The sequence below is a fragment of the Colobus angolensis genome, unplaced genomic scaffold (assembly GCF_000951035.1).
Source record: "Colobus angolensis palliatus isolate OR3802 unplaced genomic scaffold, Cang.pa_1.0 Scaffold229, whole genome shotgun sequence".
Taxonomy (NCBI): Eukaryota; Metazoa; Chordata; class Mammalia; order Primates; family Cercopithecidae; genus Colobus; species Colobus angolensis.
Genome location: NW_012115477.1, coordinates 1,478,335 through 1,505,181, shown reverse-complemented (window position 1 = coordinate 1,505,181; position 26,847 = coordinate 1,478,335). Strand labels below are relative to the sequence as shown.

The window sequence follows — 26,847 nt, the reverse complement described above, 5'->3', positions numbered from 1 at the left end:
CAGACTTTAACTGAATATTTAGAATTGTTGAAATGATATGAACAATAAAATTCAAAACTATTAATTCACAATACCTGATCATTTATTACATAGGTTGTAGGTCAAATTATTATCTCCCTTCCCTACTCACTTTTTTTTTTAACTGATTAGGAAAGCAACTTGATTATAAAATTTGTGAGAAACATAGTTGAGATCTGGACATATATTTTCTGGTACCAAAATTAGGTATGTTTTACTCTCCTTTAATTATTACTGTCTATTTCAAGTTTAATAATTAAAGGATTCTATCAGCTCCCACTGTCCTGCTTTTCTGAGCAGAGATTAAATGAGTTTCTCACCAATTATATTCCAGCAGGTGTTAACAGCTGTGTCTCAGCACTTTTGCCCAAGGCCTACTGATATAAGGAAATATTATAGGACACAGAAATATGTGATTCAAAACTCAGAAAGAAATGGCAGCGATGGGGAGGATAGCAATGGCAAAAAACAAAAAAAAAACTTATGAACTCCTATTTCAAGAAACTTCGAATATAGTAGAAGAAATCATCTGACTTACTTAAAAAAAATCATGGATTCTTTTTAGCTTTACTCATTTTAAAAAATGCTATTTAGACTATTGTTCCAGGCACTAGGCCAGTTTTTGAAACACAGCACAGAAGCGGATGAAAGAGGTTAATCTGATGGTAGCTGGATGTGACAAAGCTTTGAAGAATCAATGCTGCATAGTATTCCCCTGTGTTCACTCTAACCTAAAAGAAATGAAGCACTTCAAGTTTAAGGTTGACCCTTCATGAAGTGGTACCTGGTGGGTAGGTGACTTCTAGACACTCCTTTTCTCCATACCTGTTTGCTGTGGCCTGAAATGCCGTTATGAGAAGACACGGCATTGAGTCCCTGATTACTGGTAAGTAATAAGATACAACTGCTAAACAGAACTACTACATTCTGAATAGTTACAGAAGTATTACAACCATAACGTTAGCTGAAATACACTTACATTTAAAGTCCATAATCAGGTAATTAGTGAAGCATTTAAGTAAGTATGATCAGGTTCTTTATAGATTTTGGTAATGTAGAAACAATTAGACACTTAGGAGAGCCATGAACATTTTAAGATAGGTATAGAGTCATTAGTAAAAAAGAACAAGAAAAAAAAGCAGTCAGCTTCATCAAAACACACTTAGTTCTGGCTCAATCTATATGCAACTCTGTGGACACAAGAAATGGAAAAATTGAGGTTATTTGAGCTACATACCCATATATGACTTTTTGTTGAGTATCTGCACCTTGATAAAGAAAAAATATCCATCGAGAAGAGAGGATCTTAGAATCCAAACAGATTGTAATCAAGGCTATCTAAAAAACTTCATATGTCTCATAGATGAGGAAACTAATTTGTCTTATCATCTGTAATAACTGGAGTTAAAATCAAAGTGCTTTTTCAGAATTCGTAGTTAGATAAAACTTCCTGAGGCACCTGGGATGAAGCATGTACATACACTGTTAGCAGACAAAGTAGACAACATGGCCTTGTGTATTTATCACAAGTTTGTTTCTTGGCATTTGTTCATTGGATGAGCACTCAGGATTTTAGAGTCTTATTTTTGGATCATTGACTGACTAATCAAGGAATCTTTGTACTTCCCTAAGAATAACTCACTGTTAAGTCGAAATTCATTTATACAGGTATCTTCTCCCAAGTTGTGCTTTGTCACTGTTAAACAGGCACTCAGTGGGGGAAAGGGAATCAGAATATACTAAAAAGAAGTACAATTTTCTATTTAAAAAAAAGATGGCAATTCAAGACTCTAAGGTTTGTTACTTGATCTTCCCCCTGGCAGCTATTAACTATTCTTTTTTAAATCACTTAAAATTTTTTTTTTAACTTTTACATTCAGGGGTACATGTGAAGGTTTGTTACATAGGTAAATTCATGTCACAGGATTTTATTGTACAGCTTATTTCATTACTCAGGAATTAAGCCCAATAGTTATCTTTTCAGCTCCTTTTCCTCCTTCCACCCTCCTTCCTCAAGGAGACCCCAGTATCTGTTATTTCCTTCTTTGCGTTCAGGAGTTCATCATTTAGCTCCCACTTGAAAGTGAGAACACACGGTATTTGGTTTTACATTCTGGCATTAGTTTGCTGAGGATAACAGCCTCCAGCTCCATCTATGATTCCACAAACGACATGAGCTTGTTCTTTTTTATGGCTGCATAGTATGGTGTATATGTACCACATTTTCTTTGTCCAGTCAATCATTGATGGACTCTTAGGTTGATTCCATGTCATTGCTATTGTGAATAGTGCTGTGGTGAACATTTGCGAGCATGTGTCTTTGTGGTCAAATGATTTATATTCCTCTAGGTATATATCCAGTAATGGGATTGCTGGGTCAAATGGTAGTTTTACTTTTAGCTCTTTGAGGAATTGCCACACTGCTTTCCACAATGGCTGAACTAATTTACACTCGTACCAACAGTGTCTAAGTGTTCCTTTTTCTCCACAACCTTGCCAGTCCCTGTTATTTTTTTACTTTTTCATAATAGCCATTCTGACCTGTGTGAGATGGTATCTCATTGTGGTTTTGATTGCATTTCTCTAGTGATCAGTGATTTGAGTGTTTTTTCATATGCTTGTTGGCTGCATGTATGTTTTCTTTTGAAAAATGTCTGTTCATGTCATTTCCCCACTTTTTAATGGGGTTGTTTTTCGCTTGTAAATTTAAGTTCCTTATAGATGCTGGATATTAGACCTTTGTCAGATGCATCGTTTGCAAAAATTTTCTCCCATTCTGTAGGCTTTCTGTTAACTCTGTTGATAGTTTCTTTTGCTGTGCAAAGGCTCTTTAGCTTAATAAGATCTCACTTGTCAATTTTTGCTTCTGTTGGGATTGCTTTTGTGTCTTTGTCACAAAATCTTTACCAATTTCTATGTCCAGGATGGTATTGCCTAGGATATCTTCTAGGGTTTTTATAGTTTGGGGTTTTACATTTAAGTCCTTAATCCATCTTGAGTTGATTTTTGTGTATGGTGTAGGGAAGGGGTCCAGCTTCAGTCTTCTGCATATGGCAAGTGAGTTATCTCAGTACCATTTATTGAATAGGGAGCCTTCTCCCCACTGCTTGTTTCTGGCAGTTTTGTCAAAGATCAGTTAGTCATAGGTGTGTGGTCTTATTTCTGGGTTCTCTATTCTGTTCCATTAGTCTATGTGCCTGTTTTTGTACCAGTACCATGCTGTTTTGGCTACTGTAGCCCTGAAGTATAGTTTGAAGTTGGGTAACATGATGCCTCCAGTTATGCTCTTTTTGCTTAGGATTGCCTTGGCTCTTTGGGCTCTTTTTTTGGTTCCACATGGATTTTAAAATAGTTTTCTTCTAGTTCTGGGAAGAATGTCGTTGGTAGTTTGATAAAAATAGCATTGAATCTGTAAATTGCTTTGGGCAGTATAGCCATTTTAATTATATTGATTTTTCCTGTCTATGACCATGGGATGATTTTCCATTTATTTATGTTTCCTCTGATTTCTTTGAGCAGTGTTTTGTAATTCTCATTGTAGAGATGTTTCACTTCCCTGATTAGTTGTATTCCTAGGTGTTTTAGTCTTTTTGTGACAGTTGTGAATGGGATTGCCTTTCTAATTTGGCTCTAGGCTTAACTGTTGTTGGTGTGTAGGATTGCTACTGACTTTTGTGCATTAATTTTGTATCCTGAAAGTTTGATGAAGTTGTTTATCAGCCGAAGGAGCTTTTGGGCCAAGACTGTGGGGTATTCTAAATACAGAATCATGTTGTCTGCAAACAGGGAGTTTGACTTCCTCTCCTCCTATTTGAATGAACTTTATTTCCTTCTCTTGCCTGACTGCTCTGGCTAGGACTTCTAAACTATGTTGAATAGGAGTGGTTGAGAGAAGGCATCTTTGTCTTATGCCAGTTTTCAAGGGGAATGCTTCCAACTTTTGCCCATTCAATATAATGTTGGCTGTGGGTTTGGCATAGATGGGTCTTATTATTTTGAGGTATGTTCCTTCAACACCTAGTTTATTGAGAGTTTTTACCAAGAAGGGGTGTTGAATTTTATCGAAAGCCTTTTCTGTGTCTATTGAGATACTCGTGTGGTTTTTGTCTTTAGTTCTGTTTATGTGATGAATCACATTTATTGATTTACTTGTCAAAATAACCCTGTATACCTGCGGACAGAAATGGTTTCTGTCTCAAGGACTATAAAGTGTTTATTAAAGGAATGTATTTCACATGTTTATAAAAGGAACATACTTTTTATCAGATGTGGCTATCATCTCACAATGACTTTTGCATAATTCCAAAGGAAAACCATATTCTTGTTCACATGACAAAAACAATTTGAACATATGAATTCATGGCCTGACACCAACAAAAGTAGCGAACGCTTATATGTGTTGAAAGGGAGGAAAAATATGTGTTGTGGCAAAATGAATTTAAACCAAATAACCTTTTTTTAAAATGTTAACAACACTATAAAGCCAGGGGGTGCTAGTATATGGTGAATTAATTTCATTGTTTGAATATAGCACTTAGTTGTCATGACAACCTGATTAAGTTGTAACCTGAAGACAATTATATCTGAATCAGCATATTAGAAAGATAAACTGATAACTTCAAGGTAAACTTTGATGCTGGGTTTAGGGCAGGTTAAAAAGCTATCTAGTCATTTCAGGTTGGGATTTAGCCTTGGTCCTTAAGGAGCAGCACTGATACTAAATAAGTAATTCAGATTGTTTATTAAAACTTCAGCAGAAACCAATGCTAAAAGTTTTGTAGTTTCATAACAGAAACCACTTAATATCTCAAGAAAGGAGAGGAGAAAAGAGGAGGAAAGTAAAACATCACTAGTGAAAGGAATTACCTTTAATTTTAAATCACCTCTATATTTGGACTGAGATATTGGTGATTACTCCAACCTTTTATTATTATTTTTCAATCAGGTAACTAATGTTTAAAAACAAACAAAAACCCTAGTTACTTCTACTTCATTTCTCTTTTCCTTTCAGAGATAGCAAACAAAACTATTTTAAAAGACTGATTCAATGTGCTAAGAAAATATAATTTTAGCATCTCTGACATGGATAGCATCCTCAAAACCACTCTCTATAATTATCAAATATTCTACTTGGAGCAGGAATGAGTTTTGCTAGAACTGGAAAACACAGGGAGAGGAACTTGGTTGTGTATCTTCTTCCTACTTTTTACTTTAGAATCTAGCCCATTTCTAACTTCATTTTGGGATCACCCTACTCCCACAGTGAAGGATGACTTCCTGAATAAGACGGTGAAAGTCCAGTGTTAATTGCCTGTCCAGAACTTTTGGACCAAAACAATATGAATGCATCTGCCAGATGGTTAGAAAGCAAACAAAGATACCAGGTGGGGAATCCTTTAGGGAACAACTATTGAGCTATCTAGTAATCCCAGCTTCTACCCACTTGCTGTGGCAGCATCTCTAGAAAGTATAGCTGGCCAACTCAGGCTTCCATGAGATAATATATACAGTTGCCTAGATGTGAGGCTTTGCTGTTTTTCACTTCAGTATCACAAAACTAGTCAATGTCTGTCATAGACTATGTTTGGGGGATTAAGGGTCATGGGCACTAATATGGTCTCTGTAGTGTGCATCCAAATTCTCTATTCTCATCTGGGCATGATGGCTCATGCCTGTAATCCCAACACTTTGGGAGGCCAAGGCAGGTGGATCACCTGGCATCAGGAGTTCAAGACCAGCCTGACCAACATGACGAAACTCTGCCTTTCCAAAAAATACAAAATTAGTCAGGCATGGTGGTACATGCCTGTAATCCCAGCTACTAGGGAGGCTGAAGCAGGGGAACTGCTTGAACCCAGGAGGCAGAGGCTGCAGTGAGCTGAGATCATCCCATTGCACTCCAGCCTGGGCAACAAGAGTGAAACTCCATCTCAAAAAAAAAAAAAATCTGTTCTCATGCATTTTATGAAACATTTTCTTTTTAATGGAAAAAATACAGAAAATGCCTCAAGCAATTTCACCTAACTACAATTCAGGATAAGAAGTTTGATTTTAACCCCAGTTATTTCAGATTTTTAAATAAATTACTTGCCTCATCCATAAGATATGTGAAGAGTTTCAACTAGTCTGTTTAGATTCTAAGGACCTCTCTTCTCATTGTATATTTTTTTCCTTATTAAACTGCAAATACACAAAAGGTCAAGTATTATATCACTTAAAACTTATGTCTGCTTGCTTTTCTTAGGAAATAGGCACCTAGCAGAAAGCATATGGTTCTTGAGTAGGAAACATACACAAGGGAAGAAATGGGTATGGAGGGACCGGGAACGACGGGAGGGGAGTTGGAGGCATTCTAGACAAACTGATTCAGAGATGGAACACAATGAAGAGCTTCCTCTCAAATGGATAAAGATATATGTAAATGGGTAAAAAATATATTGAAGATGTTATTGTACCATACTAAACCTAGAAGTGGTAGAACTCATGTCTCCTATGCCTAATGACCAGAAGAAACCATGAGACTATTCTCAAGGTTGCATTTGAGATTTGAACTTGACTTGGCCAAAAATGAAGACACAAGGGAACAAAATGATCAATCCCTTTAACTAGTTCTGACAAATAGTCTTGTTGCAACCTTTCCCTGTGGCAAGGAGAAAGACTTAAACATAGACACTCCTCTCTTCTGAGTGAGATTCTTAGATTTAATGGCAAGGAACACCTTTTCTAGGGTTCCTTCTTTCTTCATGAGGTATTTTGTATTTTTGGGGTTTATCTCAACTTAATGTACAAACTCTCTTTTTCTTTGTTTATTTAGACAACTATTTACTAGTTTTGACCTACAAGTGAGGTTTATCTGTGATGGAAAGACTGACTTCCATTGAGTGGAGTTCCATGGATAATAATAATAATTTTAAAAAGGTCATACAGATATTTAATCAGAGCAAACACCTCTCTATTCAATTTTGCCAAAATCATGAATTATTTTGCTTTGTTTGTCTTTGTGGAGTTTCCTGTTTTAATATGTTTTTAATAGACAACAAGGCACAAAGAATCCTGGGTAAATAATACATGTTAAAAATAGTTACTACCTAACAATGTTACTGGAACAATTAGAGTGCAGAAAACTCTTTCACATGAGAAGCCAACTAAAAACAAAGGTTGGCATGATGCTATTTCTTTGATTCTTTTTAAATTAACACAGCACATTTGCTCCAAACTCATCTCTCCCACTTAAAATATTTGGGTTTTTTTGTTGTTGTCTGCTTTGCAACTCTCCCTAAAATATACCATTGTGGGCCTATTCTTTTTGTAATTTTACTTTTTTCTTCTATTTTTAAATAGACACCCCTAGTGCCAATGTACATTTATATGTGAGCTATATATATATATACACATATCCTTTTTTTCCCACTCAGAGAGCAAAGGCATTATTCTTAAAGAAATCCTCTTTCTAGCCAGATTCCATTAGGTTGTGTTATTCAAATGCACTGTAACATAAAATTTATTTCTTCACATGGTGTCCAGTTGCTAAGGAACACAGCCAAAAAGTTCAACTTTGCAACACAACAGAAGACGAGCAGGGATTATGAGAGTTGCCCATAGACACATACAGAGGCTCTGAGCAAGGGGAATTACACTTTTGTTTTCAAACCTGGAAGTGCATAATATTATTAAGAAATAGCTATTTTTATCCCATGTACAATGGAACTTCCATTCTCCTTGGAAAAGCATAGTAGCTTTTCTAGACTCATGACCTCTCAAGTCATGCAGCACATTTTAAACAGAAGCCCTATCACTTCTGCCTTTAAATGCAAAACAGGTCTCCTGAAAAGCATACAATTTCTGAAACGTGCTGTCATGTCCACCAAAGGAAACACTTTAACTTTGTTTTTCTTAAAAGCAAATTTCTACAGAAACATGAATCTGACAGAGCAATAAACACCATCTGAATCATTTTCAAATGTCTCACCCAAGTTTACTGGACACATGTAAAAGGTGGTGTCTATCATAAAGACTTCAAAGATGGTATGATATCAGAGCCTTTCATAAAGTCCTGAAAGAGATACTTACATTTTGCTGTCACTTTGTACCCTCCTAGAGGAGGGGTGTGGCCTTCCAATGCATCAAATCCAGCGGATACTAAGACCATATCTGGATCAAACTCTTTGGCCACAGGCTTCACGATGGTCCTGCACAGTAAAAATGCAACCGGTCACATGTGGGACTGGTGAATACCTTTAAAAATCATTCAGTGGAAACAACCTGGCACAACAATAGGAACTTCCCAAGAATAAAGAAAAGTGGAAACATTATTTGAATGGAACAAAAATGTATCATTTCCTTAATAATGAATCGCTATTATTTTAGCATCCCAATTCAGTCTTTTTTCTTTCATCTTTTTTCCTCCAAATGGAAAAACAAAAAAACCAAACTGCTTTGCAGGTACATTATAAAACCCATCATATTACACATACGTCTGTGGCTGTTTTATCGCACTGCCTATAAAAAACTGCTTCTTCCAAGGGAGTGACTAATGTTTTACAGAGGAAAGTCAAAGCTTTAGTGAAAACCCGGCTTGCTCCAGTTAGTGAGAACTTGGTGTAAATTTGAACTATAAATTTCTTTTGGGAAAAGTTTGCTTTCCCAACTTAAAAAAAAAAAAATTTAAATATTTATCATGGTAGGGGGTGACTCTTGCAAAGGAGAAACACAAAATTCCCTTAATAGAATCCAGACTACAATGTTAAGTGAGTCCAAAGTCAGACACACCAGGAATGTGGCAGCCTCATCCATGACAGCAACCCCTGCTGGCCCCAGTCAGACACTTCAACACTTCCTTTCTCAACTTCAGGGCTCCCAAACCTCTTTCTCATCATTGCTAGCTTTGAGAAAGAATGACTAATGGACACAACTGGGCTTTATAAAATTTTTACACAGGCTTGAAGACCAGTATGCCATCATAAAAATTTAAATTTCAAAAACTATTTACTGAAATGGGGAAACTGCACGCTATAATAAATTTAAAAAGGAGTACAGTCACTCTTGTGTGTTTGTGAGAGATAACCAAAACAAATATTAAAATAGTTATCCTTCAATAATGACATAATTACTTTAATTTTTATGTTTGTAAGTTTTCCAGATTTTCTATAATGATTACATATTAGTTTTATATTTAAAAAATGTTATTGCATATCATAATCAAGAAGTTGCAGTTATGCAGTAAAAATATTTAGTTGAAACTTACCTAGAAATGTAAATGATTGAAATATTTTTCCTAATAATCCACTACTGTCATAAAAATTCTATCCTTCCAGTTCATAAATATACATGTAAGTGACTTCCACAGTAGTCCTTCCAACAACTGGTAAACCACAAAAATCTGAATTGGCTCATCAGTAAAACTAAGTGAAAACCTAATTTTATTTACTATACACAATTGTATTAAGTTTTTTCTTCAATAAAATTAAAAATTTCTAATACAGCTACATTATCAAGAGATATACTAGGTTCTTCCCCATCCCAGTAATTGCAAATCTTACATTATGGTTGTCCTTAAAAGTGCCACATATAATAAATTCACTACTTTTCATGAGTGAAATAGTCATGTGGTATATGTTGGGATATTAGAGATTGGAATAAGTTTTTTCAAAGAATTAAGAGTGCTTTATCAAGATACTCTATTTAATTTTATTAATCCTACGTACTCCCTTAGAGAATGGATGCTTCCACAAAAGTCAGTAAGTAGATGATTGAACCAGATTGTCCATGCAATCATATGCATCATAGTAATTAATTTTCCATCTCTTTTCCCTCTATTGGAAGGTCATTCTTCCCTCATTTTTCCCCCAGTATTTACCCATCTTTCAAGGCACAACTCACATACTATCTTCTCAATAAAGTCTTCTCTCTACCCATGGATATTAAATATAGGTGCATATTTTTGAAGTACAAGAAGACAGGAGAGGAGACAAGATTGCCCACATAATTTTAGAACATTGAAAACATAGAGATGATCTACAGAGTATAAGCGCCTACAGAGAAGACACAAAAAGCAAGCTCATTTTTCTCTCTCTTCTTGGAAAAACTAACTCAAAAAGCAGAAAATGCCAACAGTCAGCTTATTTTTCCAATCTTCCTATAGTTAATCAGTGGTCAAAAAGCCCCATTCACATTTACAGTACTCTTTTCTTAAATATGATGGATGCAAATATTTTGTTAATACAGACATATTACCCACTTACAGGGAAACTATAGCTCTCTTTGCCACATATCTCTGAATATACAGAATCTACTGGCTTCTATCTGAAGCAAATTGCACATTTGCTATGTAGGTCACTTCTGAATTCACAAATACAATGTGTTTTCTAATTTCCTGTGGGTTTTCAAATTCCTTCATCTTATAGGCATAATCCTATATATCTGAACTCATTCCAAAAAGTAAGAAAAAGATAGAAAATTTAGAAAAAGGATACATCACCTGATAGAATCCTTTCACTTAAAAATATACTCGCCTAGAATTATGTCTGGGTGGAAGCTGTTTACTGAATCAATTAGTGAAGCATGATGAGAACAGAGGCATTATGCTGCAATGCATGCTGTGTGTTTTTGATTAAACTGAAGAACTACATAGCAATAGATGATTATGGATGGTGATATCGGTAAGGTTCATTCATTCATTTCAACAAGTATATGTTGAGTGTCTACTATGTTGCAAACACTGTCTTGGTCTAAAGATGTGCTCAATTTTGAACTGAATATTATTTATTTTCCTATTGTCAGCATTGAATTCTTACTTTCTTCTCTGATAAATGAATGAAACTGAGACTCCATAGATCTCTTTATTTTGGCAATGACTTTACAAATGTCCATGGAAGTGTTCACTGTTCTATTTATGCCAGTCTAGATTAATTTGTACTCAAAAAGATCTATCGTGTCTGAAAGACTGAATAATGTATTTGAGGGTAAAAAGTAGGAAAAACAATGTGATTTTTATTAAAACAAATCTTCAAAGGCACTAATTTAAAATTTTTTCTGAAGAATTGGGATTTCTGATTAAAGTTAGTAAACAAAGCATACATGTTTTCCTCTTATCTTTTCCAATATCCCACTGAAAAGAAAGTATAGGAAGATACATATGAACTCATGGTTCTTAACAGATGAATAATTTAGATGACTGTATCCATGGGTTAGTATATATTTCCTAAAAGAAATGGCACCCCAGTGGCAAGGAGCAGAGTTAACACCCAGATCTTGCTTTCTCATATCAATCTCCAGTAAAAGGACCCAGAGATCCTTGGAGAAGTGGTTGATTCCAGCACTGCATCAGGGGAAATACTACATGACTCTAGAATATCTTGTGGTGACAGACATCAACAAAATGCTTAAAAAGAGACATGGACATGTCAGTAGGACATGTGAACCAACATGAAAGCACTTCCAATGGCCAAAGCTGAAATAATTTGAGTAGCAACATGAATAAAATTGCATTGGATTATAATCCAAACAATTAAACACCAAGTCCCTAGTGAATACATAATAATTGAATAGAAAGGAGAGAAAATAGCTCTTTCTTACAGAAAAATATCATCTAACAAATGTAGAAGAATTGAGGAAAATATACAATTACCATTGGAACAAGACAGAAATAATTGATGCATGCAAGATTCAAGGATGGATACCAAAATTAGTGGAGCCAGGCATTGTGGCTCATGGCTGTAATCCCAGCACTTTGAGAAGCCAACGCAGGAGAATTGCTTGAGCTAAGGGGTTCCACCCTGGGTAACACACAGAGACCCCATCTCTCCAAAAAAGACTAGCCATGCATGATAGTGTATGCCTGTGGTTCCAATGACTCGGCAGACTGAGACAGGAGGATCGTTTGAACCCAGGAGTTTGAGGCTGCAATGCATTATGATTGTGTCACTGCACTCCAGCCTAGGTGATGGAGCAAGACCCTGTCTCAAAAAATAGTAATAACAATAATAATGATAATAAATAAAATTAGTGGACAAAAGTTTGTGGACAATCATTATATTTGCATAATCCCAAAGTATCTTCTGTGAGGTACTAAAAAGGAAAATAATAGAAACTTTGAAATGAAGAAAACTGCAGACACTACCTGAATAAAGTTAACATCTCCTATGACTGGACATACCGGCATCAATACTCCCTGATATGATGCATTAAAGGCAAAGCAGTCCTATGGCATTTTTGCTAAAAACATGTAACTTCAAATCTCATAATGAGGAAATATTAAACAAATTTAAATTGAGAAATATTTGACAAAATAAGTGACCAGTATTCTTCAAAAGTCATGGCCATAAAAAACAAGAGAAGATTAAGGACTTGCTACAGATTGGAGAAGATTGAGGAGGCATGGTGTCTAAGGGCAATGCAGTACCCTGGATTGGATTCTGGGACAGAAACAGGACATCAGTAGAAAATTTGCAGTCCCATATAAAATCTGTAGTTTAGATAAGAGCATTGTACACATATTGCTTTCTTAATTTTGATAACTATACTATGATTATGTAAGTTTTTAATATTAGGGTACACTAGGTGTTGGCATACAGGAACTCTGCCCTATTTTGACAGTTTTTGCTGTAATTTCAATATTATTTCAAAATAAAATGCTAACAAGTATCAGAATATCAAAATAAATAAAATTATAGCAATTAAAGACGGTAGGACAGTTGTCAACAAACCAATTTTTAACAAATTTCCAGAATAAGGAAATTGACTGGAAGTGCACTGGAAAAATAAATAAATAAATAAATAAAATAAAGCTACCACCTTGCATATGTGCTCATGCGACCACAGAATAGATGAGAGACACTCCATCCAATTAAGCCCATGTCAGGAAAACTCTCTAAACCTGTGTTTTTTCTCTGCTGTCACATTACCACAACAATCATCAATACAGAAGACTTCTGTGATCAAAGGTGGGTGCTTTTCTCCACATGCCAAGCAGTGGACATCTGCTGGGTGTTCTCCAATTCAATTTCAGCACTATCTACCTGGAGAGAGTGTAAATCCCACAAGTTGAGGACTCAGTCTCTTTAATAGTCTGTTCTTGCACTGCTATGAAGAAATACCTGAGACTGGGTAATTTATAAAGAAAACAGGTTTAATTGGCTCACAGTTCTGCAGACTGTACAGGAAGCATGACGCTGGCATCTGCTTGGCTTCTGGGAGGCCTCAGGAAACTTACAAATATGGCAGAGTAGGAGGAAGAGAGAGAAGAAGGAAGTGCTACTTTTAAACAACGAGATCTCATGAGAACTCTGTCATGAGAACAGCACTAGGCGAGTGGTGCTAAACCATAAGAAACCACTCCCACGATCCAATCACCTCCCACCACGCCCCACCTCCAGCATTTAGGATTACATTTTGACATGAGATTTGGTGGGACACAGATCCAGACCAAGACTACTCTCCCAAGCCTCCTCCCCACCCCTGGCCTGCAACACACACACACACACACACACATACCAATTGTGAGTCCAGGAACTTCCCTTCAATCTGGGGTTCCCATGCCCCCCTCTTTGGATTGGATTAATTTGCTAGAGCTGTTTCACAGAACTCAGGGAAGCACTTACTGATATTAACTTTATTATAAAGGACATTCAAAGGCTACAGATGAAGAGATGCATAAGACAAGGTATGGGGGAAGGCATATGGAGTCTCCATGCCCTCCCTGGGAATGCCCCCCTCCAGGAACTTCTACATTTCCAGCTGTCTGGAAGCTCTCCAAACCAGTCCTCTTGAGTTTTTATGAAAGCTTCAGGACATTCAGCATTCCATCATTCCAGAGAGAGTCTTAAGACCTACAATAAGAAGGGTGGGAAGAGTAGAGTCCTGCCTTGGGACAGGTGAAAGGAGAGCAGAAGAAGATCCGAGGCCCGCCCCTGAGGCCTAACACACCCAACATTATATTACTTTTAATGGCAAAAACCACAATTACTTTTGCACCAGCCTACTAAGAAAAAAAAACTGTAGCAAGAACTATGGGAGTTATGAGCCAGGAACCATGGACAAAAACTAACGTATGCCCTAACACCATATGCCCCACTGAGGAAATGGGTATGGTGATGGAAAAGAGGCAGGACTTAAAACAAGAAATTAAAAAATTGTCAGTCAGTTAGGAATATCAGACTACATCCCAACACCTTAATTACCTTTCCTCGATGGCAGCAACCAAGCAACACAGTCAGATTGCCTCTTTCTTAAAGAAAAGTATGTATGTGTGTGAACAAAGCCAAGACTTCTAATGTAGATACTGGGACTCTAACATGCAGTCCTCCTTATTTTGTCATTTATGGGGATCCAGAGACCAAGAGCTGCTGTCTTCTAGAATGCTAACACTAAAGTGGGGTTTGACAGTCTTGACAGTCCACACACACTCAATTGACCCATTTATACAACCACAGGGAAAACTGGTGCCGGCTACTACTTTCTTAAATATGAGTGGAAAATCAGGGATTACCTGGCATATAAGAAGACCGTGTATGAAAGAAAAAATAAAAAGATTAAAACAAACATGTATATAGAAGACTCTAAATGAAACAGAGAAAGTTCAAACAACAAAAATAATAATTTCAAAGAAAAGCTGGAAAATATTTTAGCCTTAAAACAAAGACATGCTGTCATGAAAAAGAACAGTCAAAGAACAAGGGAAGTACTTAAAGATAAAAACTAAAATTGCATAACTTAAAAAATTAGTAGAAGATATGAAGAAATAAAATTGAAGAAATCTTCCAGAAGAGGAAGAAAATAGGTAAAGTATAAAATAGATGGGAAAATATAAGAGACAGAGGGTCTTGCAGAAGTCCTATATTTAAATAATAGGAGTCACTGAGAGAGCCAAGAAAAGAGAGGAGAGGAGATGATCAACTTACAACAGGAGATAATTTTTCAGAACTAAAAACACTCAAGTCTATGAATTTGATTAGTCTAACCAATGTGAAGCTCTATGTATTTTTTTTAATACACACTTGTCAGATCCTAAGAGATCCTTAAAAAGAAAAAATGTGTCCTCAAAGAATCAGAAAATGATATTGACAGCAAAGTCCTAATCAGTAGCACTGAATGTTTTTGCATTCTGAGGGAAAATTATTTTTAAACTTTAATGCTGCTTGCAGCCGTCACATACTAGCATTCAAGTATGTGACTTGAATAAAAATACTTTAAAATATATTAGGGCTCAGAAATTTATTTTTCAATGCACCTTTTCCAAATAACTTACTTGACAATGTACTTCTGAAAAGCAAGAAAGTGTATGAAAGAAAGAATGAGGCGTGGGACCAAGTAGTGGATATGCCATCACAGGAGAATGAAGAGGATTCACTGGTGATTTGCACCTACATTGCTTTGCTAGAAAACACATGCTTGAAGCAATAATAATGGCATATATGCTTTTTTGTCCTCACCTACCAATGGTTATTCTGTCATTCTCTTCTTGAAGAACAACGCTCTTCCTTCTTCCCTGCATGTCTACACCCCTGGTGAAACCCATGCTAGTGAGAATAAACCGACCTTATAAAAATAAAAGGAGACAGAAAGAGTACTACCACTAATAGAGATATCGATCATGTGACTAGAAGCTAAACACAGTAAGCAGAAAAGAATTCCACTTTAAATTTCTTTCCATGAGATTTGGAACAATTGATTCTGATTCTGAACTTCCTCAGAATCAGATTTCTGGAACTGTTTCATCTCTAGTCAATGGCCAAACAATTGGTTGTACTGACATTGAGTCAAGTGTTGTCCTTAAGTTGAACCACACTAGCAATTTCCCATGACTCACCCCAGCATGTGCTGAGTGAACGGTTTAAGACGCTACCCACTCATTTGACGTGCTCACTTGCAAGAAGGGAGTTCCCATAGGAGCAGAATTCTGGCTTGGTTCCACAGCCTGCAACTCAAAATTATAAAGCAAATTTCACAACATCTTAACCTATAAAGTTACTCAACAATATTTTTATATTTATTTAGAAGTAATTTATTGAGTCCCTGCCACATGGGAAGCACTGGGATGGTGCTGGGATTCAAAGATGCAAATATGTTGTAACTCTGCCTTCAAAAAGATCGTAGGTTAGAAGGAAAGGCAGGTGGAAAACAAACCCAGGCACACACAATGTACTGAGAGACAGAGAAGAGCGGGCAACCAACAAGGAAGAAACAATGTGAAGGAAGTCCACCCGAAAGGATGTGTAAAGTGAGTTAGGGCATCAGTTATAGGCCAGGGTTCACAGCAAAGTCCCTGATCTCTTGCCTTTATGGAGTTTACATTCTAACAGGGGAGAAAGACATTATATAAATAAACCAGTAAGCATGTAATAAGAACTAAGGTGAAAAACAAATTGTACAGAAAGTCCAGGGGTGGTGCACGTTGAGACAGGGGTACCCAGAGAAGGCCATTCTGAGGTGGACATAGTCCTGAAGTGGGAGGGTCTTCCATGTATTCAGGGCATCAAAAGAATGTCACTGTGGCTCACACAAAGTGAATGAAGGAAAGATGGTTGGAAATGGGATCAGAAAGGTGGCATAAAGCCAGTTCATGTAGCATCTCGTAGGCCATTGTGAGGACATTGGATTTTCTTCTGAACAAGAGTGGAAACTCAAAAGTTTTGAGTAGGCAGTTATATGATCTTATATGTCACCTCTGAGACAGCAGATTCTGATCCTCTGTATAATTTATAATAGCATATTATAATCATGCAAATGTAAATTATGGGTGAAAATCCAAACCTACCTTTTTTCTTTATAGTTTAATTGTATGTCATTGCATGAAAGCATCAGATTATAAAATTATACCTTTTCAAATGGTACAAGAACTTTTATTTCTTTTAGGTTTCTCTGGCAAAAACAAAAAATGCACATTATAGACTGCACATTTTTTCATGCATTCACTTATGTTTGTGCATGAAGTGCAAAGAAAAGATGCTCCCAAGCAAAGTGGTGAAGGCAGCATATCAAAGAACTGTTTCTACACAGATTCCAGGCAGCAGTTGTGGCTGCTGGTGCTACAGATCAGCCCCCAGCGCCTCACACACCACAGGCCCAGTAGGATCCTTGTGGGGGGCACTTAATGAAGGTTGACTATGGGCATTTGTGGAAAAGCATCAGTGCTAGGAGCTCTAAGCACACCAGGTATAACCGATGTTCTCCTCTAGTTCCACCAGCCCAGACCTGAATAAGTCCTGCTCTTCTTCCTTAACCTTCACCCTCCAACTGTTTACACTCCAACACACACATATTGCCCCCTTCTCTCTTTTGCCACCCCTTATTTTTATTGCCTCAATTTTTCATCTTTGGCAGCTCCCTGTCTCTTTCTCAAACCCATAGCCAGTCTTCCAAGGAATCCTATTGTCTACACTTTCAAAATATATCCAGAAATTTACCATGTTCCTGCACCTCCACTGTTCTCATCCTGACCTGTACCAGCTTTACTGCTCACCAGGATCATAGCTGTGGCCTCCTCGGAGGGGCCCATCCTACCTCTTTACCCCTGTGCTCTGTTCTCAAAATGGAAACCGTCAAGCTTAACATGTTTAATCAGATCCTCATCATTTCTCTTCTAGTGAAAGCAAATTTTGTTGTTGTTGTTTTGTTTGTTTTAATGACCCATGAGTCTCTGGTCAGTGAAGTCTGGCCAGAACTCTATTCACAAATATGCCTGATACACACTGGTCAAAGGAATGTTTTTTAACAACTAAAATTTTTATTGTGGTAAAATGTACATTACATAAAATGTACTACTTTAACCATTTTAAATATTTAACCATTTAAGTTCGGCGGCATTAAGTATATTCTCACTGTTGTGCAACCATCACCACCATCCAACTCCAGAACTTTTTCATCTTTCCAAACTGAGAAAATCTGTAACCATCAAACAGTAACTCAATAACTTCCCACTTCCCCTTCCTCCAAGCCCCTGGCAACCACCATTCCAATATCTTTCTCTATAAGTAGAGCATTTTGGGGGGCTCAAGGGTGATAAAGTATTTGTTTACTCCCAATCCTCTTAGTTTTTTTCTTTCCTTTATTTATTTATTTATTTATTTATTTATTTATTTATTTATTTATTTATTTATTTATTTATTTATTTTGAGACGGAGTCTCGCTCTGTGCCCAGACTGGAGTGCAGTGGCTGGATCTCAGCTCACTGCAACCTCAGCCTCCCAGGTTCAAGCCATTCTCCTGCCTCAGCCTCCTGAGTAGCTGGGACTACAGGCGCCCGCCACCTCGCCTGGCTAGTTTTTTGTATTTTTTAGTAGAGGCAGGGTTTCACCGGGTTAGCCAGGAAGGTCTCGATCTCCCGACCTTGTGATCCGCCCGTCTCGGCCTCCCAAAGTGCTGGGATTACAGGCTTGAGCCACCGCGCCCAGCCTTCTTTCCTTTTTTAAAAAAAAATTGTGGTAAGAATCCTCAACATGAGATCCACCCTCTCAAACAACTTTCAAGAGTATAATACAATATTACCTGTAGGTACAATGATAAACAACAGATCTCTAGAACTTAATCATCCTACATAACTGAAACTTTATATCCTTTGAGCAACACCCCATTTTCCCCTGGTCCCAGCCCCTGGCAACCATTGCACTCTCTGCTTCTATGAGTTTGACTATTTTAGATACCTCATACAAGTGAAATAATGCAGTATTTGTCCTGATTCTGCCTTATTTCACTCAGCCTACTGTCCTCTGGGTTCATCCATGTTGTTACATATGGCAGAGTCCCCTCATTTGTAAGGCTGAATAATATTCTATGGTATCTATATACCACATTTTCTTTATCCATTCATCCATCCAGAGACACTTATGCTGTTTAATATGAAGAAATTGAAACACTTGTACACTGTTGGGGAGAATGTAAAATGTTGTAGTTACTATGTAAAACAGTGCAAGCTTCCTTAAAAAATATGTAATATAAATGCTATATGATCCAGCAATCCCACTTCTGGATGTGTATCCAAAAGAATTGAAATCCAGAATCTCAATGAGATATTTGTGCTCCCATGCTCATTGTAGCAGTACTCACAGTGGCCATGGAGATTTCACACTGGCTGTTCCCTTCACCTGAATGATCTTCCCCAGAGGACTAACTCCCTTGCCTCATTCAAACCTTTACTCGTCTATTATCTTCTCAGTAAGACCTTCTCCTGACAACCCTTCCCACGCCTACCCCTCCTCTGTCATTCCTAACTCTTCTCTTCTTTTTTTTTTTTTTTCCACCATAACACTTATCTTCCAAAGTCACACATGATTTACTTATATATTTTGTCCAACGTTTATTTTTTCATTGCTTCTTCCCACTAAACGCAAGTTCTCTAGGGAAGAAATGTTTCTCTTTTCATTCACAGATATATTTCGGGGACCTAAAAGAGTGTCCAAACAGGGGTGCCCAATCTTTTGGCTTCCCTGGGCCACATTAGAAGATGAAGAATTGCCTTGGGCCACACATAAAATACACTAACACTAACAATAGCTGATGAACTAAAAAATAAAATCCCCCCAAAAATCATAATGTTTTAAGAAAATTTACGAATTTATGTTGGGCCACATTCAAAGCCATCCTAGGCCACGTTCAAAGCTGTCCTGGGCCCCATGAGGCCCATAGGCTGTGGGCTGGACAAGTTAAAGTCTAGCACATGGTGGATACTCAATAAATAGTTGTTGAATGTTATACCCAGTGATGCCCTCTCTGGTTTTTCGTGTTTGCAGGTCAGATTTTCTTGGTGCCTCACTCTTCCCCAGCCTCTGCACATTTCACAAATGTATGTAAAATCCCTCTTTCAGTGAAAGGCCATTCACATTTCTACTGTGGCTTCATTGTCTATGAGCCTTTGCTTTAAATGCAAACATCAGAAAATCGTCCTTTCCTCTCTTGTCCAGCTGGTTCCAAATCTCTCCAGACACGAAAGCAGAATGGGGATGATAATTACAAGAATATGTAAATGCTCATTTAATTCATTTTTAATCTAGAAATTATACTACTGTAATGAGGAGAAAAGGAAAAAATTGGGCTAAAAAACTTTCACACCTTCAGAAAATGTGACATATATATGATATGCCTTCTTTTTTTTTTACATATTTTGTTTATTGCATTCTCCTGAATCTACATAGCTTTTCTCTTTCTGTCTCCATAATTCTTCTCAAAATGAATTTCCTCTCATCTTATCCTATTTTTATTCATTGATTTAGATATGCTTCTAAGCTAGTTAGTTTTTTTTTTCATATTTTTATAAATTAATTATCCAAATGGGAACTCTGTCAGTATAAAGGAAAACATTGTTCTCTAACCATCTTGCTTTGATGAGCATTGGAACACTGTATGAACCAGATGGAGAGGGGGGAAAGGTGAGGTTTCTCCAAAAGTCTTCAAAAAGGGGGTTAAAGTCTGCAATGATTTCTACTGGTGTGCCATCTCAAAACTGAACGATCTGGTTTTGGTGTACAATTGTAAGGGGTTAGAAAAAATCACTTGATTCCAACTCAAGATATTCGATTTCTGTTCTTGGCACTTCCTTCACTTGGGTAACCTTAGTAAATTGTCTTAGTTTCAACTATTAAATGGGACTGGGGGGATTCATTGAGATTAACTCTAAAGTCATATGGAACTCTATTATTCTATGATCTTTTTATGTTCCAGATCTAATACACCAAAGGGACACTGTTTTCCCCCTTCATAGTCTCTTTCTCTTGTATTTGATAGGAAAAGTTGTTGCCTGAAGCTCAGCATCCTTGTGGATCAAAATCTTTGCCTAGATACCTACTTATTTGCCCCTGGCCTTTCAGATCGATTCTGAAGTGTGTCTTTCCTTTGATGATACTAGACCCTAGAGTGGAGAGCAAACTAGTTCACTGCAAGAACAAAGTTTGTATGAGCTATATTTTGGGGGCAGAATTATCACTTCTAAAGAGATTGGAGCTCTAAATATGACATGTGAGTCCATATCATTTCACTACATCAAAATAGCAATCCTAATTATAGCACTGTGTGTTTTTAAATGAATCATTAATGAGAATAAGGAATCTACATACAAATAGCACATACATATCGTAATATAACACAATATAAATTATAACTAGGAATATGTATGTGTGTGTGCACTCACATATATTCTTAGTCCAGAAAGTATATTCTTTTAATTAGAGTTTCAAATATGACATTTAGTAAGTTTATATTGCTTTAGTTCTTAAGAAGCCAATGCTAATTTTAAATGCTATGTTTTTTTCAAAATAATGAATACTTGAAGGCAATGAGGGACTTTCCTTGCCCAAGATGTGTCATGTAGCCAGTAACATTTCTGACTAATTCTGAGATATTGCCCAACGTGTCTCTGAGCTAAGAGTTGAGAGAGAAATTTTTCTCAACAGTATCTCTTCCTGACTTTGGGACTTTGTCTGTGAGAACAGTATTAGTATATTTATATTATTATATTTGGAACACCTCTGAATATAGAAGGAAGCCACCTCCCTAAGCAAAATCCTATACTCAAGCACAGCAAGCTGGGCAAAATGGTAAGATTGCTAGTCTATCAAAACAGATACACCGATTCTTATCTAATTACCATATATAAAACAATGACAACAGAATTAACAGATTTTGCTTTGTTAAACTCTGTACTGAAATCTAGTCTGGAAAAACCAACAACAAAATGTTGAAACATGCTTGGCCGGGCGCGGTGGCTCAAGCCTGTAATCCCAGCACTTTGGGAGGCCGAGACGGGCGGATCACGAGGTCAGGAGATAGAGACCATCCTGGCTAACATGGTGAAACCCCGTCTCTACTAAAAAATACAAAAAACTAGCCGGGCGAGGTGGCGGGCGCCTGTAGTCCCAGCCACTCAGGAGGCTGAGGCAGGAGAATGGCCTAAACCCGGGAGGCGGAGCTTGCAGTGAGCTGAGATCCAGCCACTGCACTCCAGTCTGGGCAACAGAGCGAGACTCCGTCTCAAAAAAAAAAAAAACAAAAAAAAAACAAAAAAAAAAACCATGCTTAGTGTGGAGTTGCTAGAAGTCATTAAGAGTTAATATTAAAATTGTATTGAAGTAAACACTCTTTTGCTGAGAAATGTAGAATATAATGTATATATGTCCCTTCCCAGTCATTATTGTATAAAAGCATAGAAATATCGATAGAAATATCGCAAATTTTAATATGGCAAATATGTGTCTTTAAGTTTGCAACAGTGGTTCTCAAGAAATATTTTATTATGATTTCAAATGTGAGTCCAGTAACATAAAGGGGCTGTTATGTATTTGATTTCATAAACATTACTAAATCAGTCTTTCCTTATTTGTAAGGACTACAGCTGGAAAGGAACAATTGTCCAGACTTTGCTCTGCTACTATCCAGTTAACAAAAGACCACATCCTAGAGAACCGAGGCTGAGCTACAGGGGTGTGGGGAGCGGGCAAGGGTCTTTGCCAGCATAATGCATTAGAACTATTGATTCTTTCTGAACCTCTTCAAAATTGCCCATGACTGCTCAATAAAATACACCTTCCTTATAGTTCTGGTGGGTGCTGACAATGTCAGTTCCATAGCAGACTTTTAGTTTTATCGTATGCCTACCTTATTACTCCTTCCTCTTTCCTTCCTTCCTTTCTTCCGTCTTCCTTTTTTTTTCTTTCCTTTATTTCCTTCTAATTTTATCCTCTTTTAGCCCAATTTATTCTTAAAGGACATGAAAAGAGTTTAAGACATTGAGAAAAACTTCACACGATTCAGAGTAAAGTATTTACTTTGTTTCCTTATATTAAGACCAACTGGATAACCAAGGAAGAAAGTATATTTAAAGAACATAATCCTCATGGTTTGGGCAAGAGAGGCAGAACAAGCCCCTGCAACATGTATCTTTCCAAATCTTTGTTTATTTTCATTTCTATAGCAACCTGGTGGTTGTAAAACATTGCCATAATGAATAGAAAATAGAACACAAATGACAGTAAAATGTTCTTAAAACTCACATAGCAGAGAATTATTTAGAAAATTCAGAAAGGCTGATTTTTTTTTTTAAAGGGCTCATAGCAGGAAAAATGTCTACTCAAGTCATTAGTAAATTTCCCCTCCAGAGGGACAATAAGATGCTGGTGACACGTGCACTTTGGAAACTTAATTATGTGCCTATTTTTTGTTATTACTTTCTTTATCCTAAAAATCCCTAAAGAGATTATACTACCATCAAATCAGTCATAGGGATTTCTCTCCTTTCGGTGGGGTGCAGCATGTAGCTTAATACACATATTGCATTTCCCATTACCCTATGAGCAGCATATTCTTTTTGCAAAGTTTCAAATGAGCCTCTCTTTAGTCTTTGCACAAGTGATTGCATTCCATAAAATATTATTGCATAAAGCCAAAGGACCTTGGCTAAAAATTAAACTCGGTATTCTAATAAAATCATATATGTTTCTCTCTCTCTTTCTTATATATATATATATAAAAGAGTGTTAGCCTTTATATTTCTTCTCAAGAGGAGAGAAAAAAGAAGCTTTGTAGGCATAAAAAGAAGGAAAAAGAAAGGTCAAACATTACTGTAAGTAAATGTTCTGTGGTTTATAGAATTCACAAAACAAATTACAGCATGACATCCTCTTCAAGGAACTGTTTGTGTCTTTGGAAAAAGTGTGTATTATTTTTGGTGAACTCTACCTTTTGATGTGGCCTTTCTGAGGAAGGCAGCATCATCAAGTTTCTTTTTTTTTTTAATTGCGTAACAATGTGAGATGAACAAGACAAAAGGCAAGCTCATTTAGTAACACATTTTTCTTGTTCCCTGAGGCATAGCCAGAAAGAGACTGAGAAGAAAGAAAGAACTTGGGGCCTGAATAGAGTTCTGAAGTGCAGAGTTAGGCTGTCTTCTCAATCAGGAGACCAGCCTAAGATCGAGGAGTGTTACTTGTATTCATATCTAAAATAACAGGAAAGTAGGATTAATTCCAACACTAAAAAATTGCTTATTTATTTTGGAGGCAAGCAAACTCTTTGCTTCTAGAAACAACAATAAAATTATCAACCATTTTGACAACGTACTAGGCTCCAGACATGAAGTTAAGAAGTTTATACATTCCTTCTAATATTGCAATGACCACAATATACCTGAAATTATGTATATTGATCCCAGTTATAGATAGTAAGGCTAAGACTCAATAAAGGTTAAGAGATTCAGTGAAGTTGTTTCAGCAAACAACTGACTGAATTGGGATTCAAACTCAGATCTGTCTGAATCCAAAGATCATATTCTTGGAAACTTGACAATTTCACTGCCTTTTAACTGTATTTTTGGATGAAAAATTAGTGCTTCTAAGTGCTCTGATTCTATGAGGCAATTAAGGCATATCGCTTGTATCGAAGTAATCACTTCAGTGCTCCTATGAGTTAGAAAGGAAGTAGGTATGCCACTCAAACTTCACAGGAGATCAGGACATGGTAAAAATGAGATACTGCTGTCAATGCTTATTCAGCAGCAACTTATTTCTAGGTACAGTTGCAACTGCAATGTTCACTCCACCAAGTGTGAACTTTCCATGGTGACATGATAGAGTAGTTTTATTACTTAAGATAAAAATATATTCTGATTAGTTAGACTATGGAATGTCACTTGGATTAGCATGAAAACAATTTCTGAGTAAAGTACATTCATAGATAGGAAATGTTAAAATAAGCTGATTCAGTTATTTTTGTGTCCCCACCCAAATCTCATATTGAATGGTAGTTCCCATAATCCCCACATGTCATGAGAGAGACTAGGTGGAGATAATTGAAACATGGGCGATTTCCCCTATCCTGTTCCTGTGATAGTGAATTCTCATGAGATCTGATAGTTTTATAAAGGGCTTCCCCCTTTGCTGGGCACTCATTCTCTCTCCTGCCACCTTGTGAAGAGGTACCTCCCACCATGATTACAAGTTTCCTGAGGCTTGCCTAGCCATGCAGAACATGCAGCCAGGTGAGTCAATTAAACCTCTTTCCTTTATAAACTACCCAGTCTTGGGTATTTCTTCACAGCAGCCTAAGACTGTAGTAATACACTGATTATCCATTTTTCCAAATTTGCAGCCGTCTGCATCCGTATGCACAGATAGCTAGCTTTCTCACTGATTAGTTTCATTTTTTGAAAAGGGAGTGTTATGGTGGTATGTCAACACTGCTGTCATGGTACTGTGACATGCTAAATGAACCACTAAACAGCTGGCAGAATCTGAGATTTCAATGGATAAAACGTTTGAAAACCAATTTTCTTTTGTGCATGTGTATTTGTTTTAGACCAAATAATACTCCACAGTTATTAGTATAGCAGTACTATACCCTTATATTTAAAAAAATTAGCTTGTTTTTAAAAATCTTTTCAAGTAGCAGATATTATAGAAATATTTTCAAATTGGTTTGTATATGTCACATTCCCATTTCAAAACAAAAGAGTTAAACCTAACTTTGTCAAGTTTGTCTTTTCATAGATTTTTTCATTTATTAATTTATTCTTGGAACATTCATTGAGCACATACAGTGAATCTCAATGCCAAGGTGCCAAGTGCTAGGTTTCATACTATTAGGACAGATTCCTATGATTCGTATACTTAACAAGTTCAGGTGGCATGAATGAAGCAGCTCTGTAAACAAATTTCTTCCAGTTCAAAGGGACATGTTCATTAATACAGATACTGATTTTTTTCTCCCGGTTCAAAACAATAATTACTCTAAAAATATGGCTATAAATGTGGACATAGAAAATGAACTTTTTAATTATTCTAGAGAAGAGAGACAAGGCTTTATAGATAAAATGATATTTTAATTGGCTGTTTAAACAGTGGCTTTCGAAATTCTCAAACCACAATCAACAGCAAAAAAATATATTTCACTCCAGGAACCAGCACATACACACACACACACACACACACACACACACACACATACTCACACTCACACAGGCACACACACACACACAGAACTAAAACATATTTTGTGAAACAATATGTAACACTCTTTTATCTTCTATTACATTCTATTAAAAATGCCAATCTTGACCCTCTAAATTGATTTCATAAACTTTTAATGTGCTGCAACGCACAGTTAAAAAAAACTAAAAAAAGAGAAGCAATTATTCAATGAAAGAAAATACTTCCAGACCAAAGGAAGAGCATGTTTTAGTTATAAAATTACCAAAACCATGACAAATAGAGAACATCATAAATTTAAATGGAGTTGAATCATGACATACATGGGAGTGAAGAGTTGAAAGCTGGACTGAAGAAATAAAAGAAAGAAAAAGATAAAGCTGAGCGGTAGGAGAAGAATATATGAACAGACTGTGATTTCCTTCAAAGGCACTTTATGGTTTGACAACAGTGATCCAGCAGTGATCATTAAGGTGGCAAATGAATGCCACCTATGCTTCATGGAAAAACAGTAATATGGAGAAAAGATGGGAATGCATTGAGGTGACAGGGAAAATCACAGAGACCCAAATCAATGTTACATTTGATCGTATTGTTCACATTCACCAAATAAATGTTAATAGAAAGCAACTGATTAAATAAGTGGTGCTATTTCCGAAGATAAATACACACAAATGTTTTCCTTTCCTGCTGTTTATATCACAAACTCATAAACTGAACTTAAGGGAAACTGCTAATGCATTTGTACATTTGTAATGTATTTGTTTTTTTTTTTGGAGACGGAGTCTAGCTCTGTCGCCCAGGCTGGAGTGCATTGGAGACGGAGTCTAGCTCTGTCGCCCAGGCTGGAGTGCAGTGGCACGATCTCGGCTCACTGCAAGCTCCGCCTCCCGGGTTTACGCCATTCTCCTGCCTCAGCCTCCCG

The 26,847-nt window shown here is 36.8% G+C and overlaps 1 protein-coding gene across 2 annotated transcripts in view; it reads right to left on the bottom strand.

The window, feature by feature from the left end:
- The window catches only part of HDAC9 (histone deacetylase 9), a 921,220-nt gene that overhangs the window by 105,167 nt on the left and 789,206 nt on the right, over positions 1–26,847 (bottom strand). For both annotated transcript variants that reach the window (XM_011944150.1, XM_011944151.1), the window contains exon 22: positions 8,089–8,207. In XM_011944150.1, the coding sequence (XP_011799540.1) occupies positions 8,089–8,207 (119 nt within the window). The remainder of the gene's footprint in view (positions 1–8,088; positions 8,208–26,847) is intronic.